This window comes from Hordeum vulgare, chromosome 7H (genome assembly GCF_904849725.1).
Source record: "Hordeum vulgare subsp. vulgare chromosome 7H, MorexV3_pseudomolecules_assembly, whole genome shotgun sequence".
NCBI classification, from domain to species: domain Eukaryota; kingdom Viridiplantae; phylum Streptophyta; class Magnoliopsida; order Poales; family Poaceae; genus Hordeum; species Hordeum vulgare.
The window spans coordinates 618,213,109-618,218,037 of record NC_058524.1 but is presented as its reverse complement, the minus strand read 5'-3'; the positions used below and the strand labels follow the sequence as shown (position 1 = coordinate 618,218,037).

At 47.3% G+C, this 4,929-nt stretch overlaps 1 protein-coding gene across 1 annotated transcript; it reads right to left on the bottom strand.

Annotated features, from left to right (window-relative positions):
- Positions 1-1,161: 1,161 nt before the first annotated feature.
- Positions 1,162-4,714, bottom strand: LOC123407512 (basic leucine zipper 19-like). Its single transcript, XM_045100659.1, has 3 exons — positions 4,500-4,714; positions 3,303-4,110; positions 1,162-1,778 (listed from the first exon to the last, which is right to left on the bottom strand). Exon 2 carries the CDS (start codon positions 4,066-4,068, stop codon positions 3,313-3,315), a length of 756 nt encoding a protein of 251 aa, XP_044956594.1. The 5' UTR covers positions 4,069-4,110; positions 4,500-4,714; the 3' UTR covers positions 1,162-1,778; positions 3,303-3,312.
- Positions 4,715-4,929: the final 215 nt, after the last annotated feature.

Sequence of the window (4,929 nt, the reverse complement as noted above, 5' to 3'; positions counted from 1 at the left end):
GACCTCGATGGAGACTCTGATGTAGACTATAGAATGAAAATTGTTATGGCTTTAGTCGGGTCAAAACTTGCCAAAAAGGACATGCAAGAAGCATTACCACAGAGCATAGTTGGCTTCACGAAGATTGAGTGTGATCGGAGGATTGTTGCGAATGTTGATCAACTGGATATGGTGATGACTTGAGAGGCCTAGTGAGATGGGGAGGAGGGCGTGGAGCTGGAGGTGCTCGATCGGGGGAAGGGATTGGGGACCGTTGTCGGCATCGCCAAGATCATGTGTGGTCAAAGCATGTGGTTATGGATGTTGATCAGTTGGATACGGTGGGAGGGGCCAATAGTGGTGATAACATGAGCGGCTAGGTGAGTCGTGGAGGAGGGCTCAGGGATGAAGGTGATCATGGCTATCGGAAGGTGACAATCAGAAGGAGGGAGTGGTGACCAATTGTGGCCTTCAAGAGATCCAGTCTTATCAGAGCATGGTTGCAAATGTTGATCAACGTCAACTGGAGGAGCCGAAGTGGTGGTGACCTCGGCGGACATGTGAGTCGAGGAGGAAGGATCAAAGCTGGAGGTGGTTATGGCAATTGAGTGCAGAGAACAGGAGGGGTGGTGAACTAATTAAGTAGTCACGTGAGTAAACCAGGAAGGAGGAGGTCCTCTTGGCGATCGAGAGGAGAGAGCCGGAGTAGTGGTGGCATGAGCTAGTGAGGTAGAGTTGGAGGAGCTCGTGGCAATCGGGAGGGGAGCAGCACAAGATTGAGATTTATTCTCTTGACATAGATTAAAATTTACATGTGACTGGTACCCGAGAAAAGGAGAGATGCAACACATGGATGCACAGATCTATAACAGAAGTAGATCCTGGCCACAGGCCACAGGCTAGGACATGCACTTGATTACAGGCAAAGCAAGTACTCCCTCTATTCCAACATGCAGTACAATGTGGATTAATAACTTCAAAAGTCAGATGTTACTTTTTTATGTTGATGAAGTTTACAGAAAAAATATCATTGCAGTGCCAAATCAGCATTTATAGATCCATTATGGAACATAACATATTCCATTTATTTGGAATTTTACGTATTGATATATAATTTTTCCCTGTAAACTTGCTCAAACTAATAAAAGTTTGACTTCAAAAAAATTCAATACGCCTTCTCAGTAAAAGAACCACAACTTTTTCAATAAAATACTCAACCACAGAGCCAAACTCGGCGACTTTTGCAAAGGTTCAGCAGTTATACTTTGTACAAAAATAAATACCATGGCACACAATATTCCCTTAAGGATCAAACAAATAAACAACCAAACAATGATGGAATCCATGCAATTGCTTGGATCATGGGCAGAGTATAGAGCACCAACACAAGGGGCATGCATACCAACCAACCAAAGAATTGATGCAGCTCATATCCAACTTGAGGTCTACTCAAAACTGAACATGAAATCTTCGCACAGAACCTGGATGCTGAAATCTAAATTATTCAAGATGTCTTCGAACGCTGTCTGTTCTGCTAATTATCGGCGAGCATCTAGGACTAGGAGCAAAGGATGTCCAACTCCAAGAACATTACCGAGGCTGGAACTAAGCAACAGTAAAGGGGATGTCACTATAGCATCCTAGCTAACGAACTTGCGGCGCCCGGGGCACCTTAGAAGGCATCTTCGACAAGAGAGCCACAAACACGACAATTTGAACCAAACGCGGCCCTCTGGTAGAAGCCAGCAATTTATACAGTCCTCCTTGTACAGGGAGGAGAAGATAAGCACCTCATAGTCCTGAAAAAGAAGCAGTAGAATGTGTTACTCAGTCCTGAAACAGTCGTTAGCATCGACTTTAAGAAACTTCCAAAGACAAAAACGATAACGACAAATAAGTTGCAATGACAATTGACAGAAGAGGTGTTATTGGCACATGGTACCTGAGCTACATAGAAGCCACACACTATGTGGATAGCAACTCGAAGTACTGGATACACCTAATAAGAACTATTGGTACAAACATAGCATTATTGCAGAGACATTGGATGACTTTTTTGTTTCATAACTAGGGATGAACAAAAGTTGCATCCAGTGACATAATCATGGAGGCACTCCTCCACTATATGCTGTTATCAGCATATCACGGCTTTCATCAATATGTGCACCTGATTCTCCACTTGTTAATAGTGCAGCACTATCCACTATCGAACAACCTAAAGTAAATAAAAAGTATGGAAAGGCTAGTGCATTAAAACGCAATAGGGCAAGCACCTGAAATGAATGAACTAAGTTCCCAGTTACAAACCAAAATTTAGTCCCCACGCATCTAAAATGAAAAATGATCAACTCTGAGAAAAGATTGTCCGACACTACTCTGTGAAGACTAGTGATGCTAATATTAAGCACCTGGAAGAAATAACTCTTCATAATAACACACAACTTGGAGGTGGTGCTACATGGGAAACTGTTTGTAGTTTGTCCAAAAACTTTGAATCATAGGGATTATGTTTTTTGGAATTGCGCTACACACTGAAAATACTGCACAGGTGGCAGCTGGAACATTTGTGGCAGAAATAGTATTGTACTCCCTCCGTTCACAAATATAAGATGTTTCGGATATTTTAATGTGGACAACATACAGATTGAAATGAGTGAACAAACACACTAAAACGTGTCTATATACATCTGATTCGGGAAAAAGTTGAACATTTTATATCTGTGAACGGAGGGAGTAGCTGGAAGCATTTCTAGCCAACCTAAAAGAACAACTAGTGGTGCTGATTTTTACGAACACAAACTAGTGCAGATTATTGTTATGAGCAATCTAAACTATGTGGTTGTAGTTTCAGAATTCCAATATCAATTGACACCAATGATGACTATGATCAAAAAGATAGATGGAAATGCATAATTTTTGTTTGTCCCAATCGGTCTGTGATAACTGAAAAGTTAAACACAGTTTGCACATGAACCGCACTGCTAATTTACTACAGTATAATAAAACCACATGATTTTTTCATTAAAAAGAATGTTGTGCAAACCAAATGAAATAGTTGTTTAGATAGATCTAGTATCAATCGAATCTACAGTGGCCTTAAGAAAAGCATCAGACATCCAGCCAGAGACATATCATTGGCTATATAGGTAGATAACATAAAGGCCAGGACCCTATAGTTAAGCCAAAACAACCAAGACACCAAGTAGCCAAATCAAAATCTGCCCATTTGCACACTTGTTCAGAGTTTCAACATACTAAAACACACAGAAAGTAAATTGATGTTCCTAGATGTAGGGAAATGGTAACAGAGAAGCATAACTAACCTCACGCTGTTTACAGCATTTGGCCCCCACGGCAGCCTGGGGGGTTTAAAGAACCTGGTTTTACACAACCCATAGTGTCACCGGCACCTTGCCCCAAAACCTGTCCAGCACTCATAACACCATCGTCGTCCATTGTCCTGGCCTGCTGCATTCCTGGATTGCAGTACAACTGATCGTTGCATCTGAAGTCGCAGGAATTCATAACCTGCGCACCACCAAGAAAGCTCCCCTGGTCGACAAACTCATTGCTTTTCACCGACCGCTGGTAAGGGAAAGTGCCAATCTCCCCTTCGATCCTCCCTCTGATGTCAACAAGCAGGCAGCGGAGCCTGGCCACCTCGGCCTCGAGCGCGGAGTGGCTCTGGAGCTTCTTCACGAGCTGCTGATTAACAGCCTTGAGGTGAGCCACCTCCTCCTCGAGCAGCGCGGTGTGGGCCTTCTTCTTCTCGCGGTACTTCCTGACGGCGGCGCGGTTGCCCGAGGGCCGCTGCTTCTTGGCGTCCGGCAGGGACTCGGAGGTCTCGGCGGCGTCATCGGAGGCGGAGAGGATCTTGGTGTGGACGTGGACGCAGGTATGGGTGTGGTGCGCGAGGTCGTGGACGGGCGGGTTGCAGGTGTGGGTGTGGGTGCAGGCGAGGTGGTCGGCGTCGCTGTTGAGGATGTCGTCGAAGTAGCTCCCCATGGAGCAGCTGGCGGGCGGGTCGTTGCCCATGGCCTCGCACAGGTACGTCTCCGGGTTGGAGAAGTCGATGTCCCCGTCGTCCATGGCTGGGCTTGCCGCAGGGGGGCGAGCACCCGCCACGAAGACCTGCAAACAGAGCACAACAGCCGCCTCAGATGCGCCACCGAAAAATTCAAGTTTCTTGTAAAAAGAACCAAAATTTCGGAGCGACGGGCAGCAACGATTTCATCTAGCAACAGAAGTAGCAGCGCATGCGGGCGGAGGCTGAAAAGCGGGGGTTCCTGGTAAGCAAATTGGTGCTAGCAATAATTAACAAGCTGCTTCGCCTACGATTGTTTTGTCCCACGGTCCGTTGACCGATTGGGGTTGCGGGCAATGGACGCCACGGCAGAAGCTAGCTAGTTAGACGGCCCGGGCATGGCAACCGGGCCGCGCGCCGGCGGCGACCGGTCGATCCGATCTCGGCGGTGGAAGGGGGGGGGGGAGGACGAAAGCGGAGAAAGAGGAGCGCTTACCGTCCGTGGAGCAGCCGCGGCGGCCGTTCCGGGCCGGCGGTCCGGCGGCGGGGGAGGACTCTGGCGGCGGAAGAGAGGGGGGGAAGGCGGCGCTGGCGGAGGGAATTTATCTCGGGGGGCGGTGGTGAGGCGATGGAAGTGGTGGGGCGGAATCTGAGCCACCTGCGGACGGACGGCCGCCAATAATCAGAGGCTCGCTCGTACAGTACGATTCGGGCCCCTGCTTGGATCGTGCGGGGAGATTGCTTCACTGCTCCCACAAATCTACCGCGACAGCAATATCACGCATTTGCAATCAGATCTACTTCTAGTAGTAGTATATACAGTATAAAAGTTCATTGAAGTACCGTGTATTTCAATATAAAAACTGCATCGAGATTCCAAGCCCACTGAACATTCACTACTGCGGCTAGAACCAGCCGTCGCTCTC

Bases quoted from the DNA above. Each gene is read 5' to 3' on its own strand.
- LOC123407512 (XM_045100659.1), bottom strand. From the start codon at position 4,068: ATGGACGACGGGGACATCGACTTCTCCAACCCGGAGACGTACCTGTGC.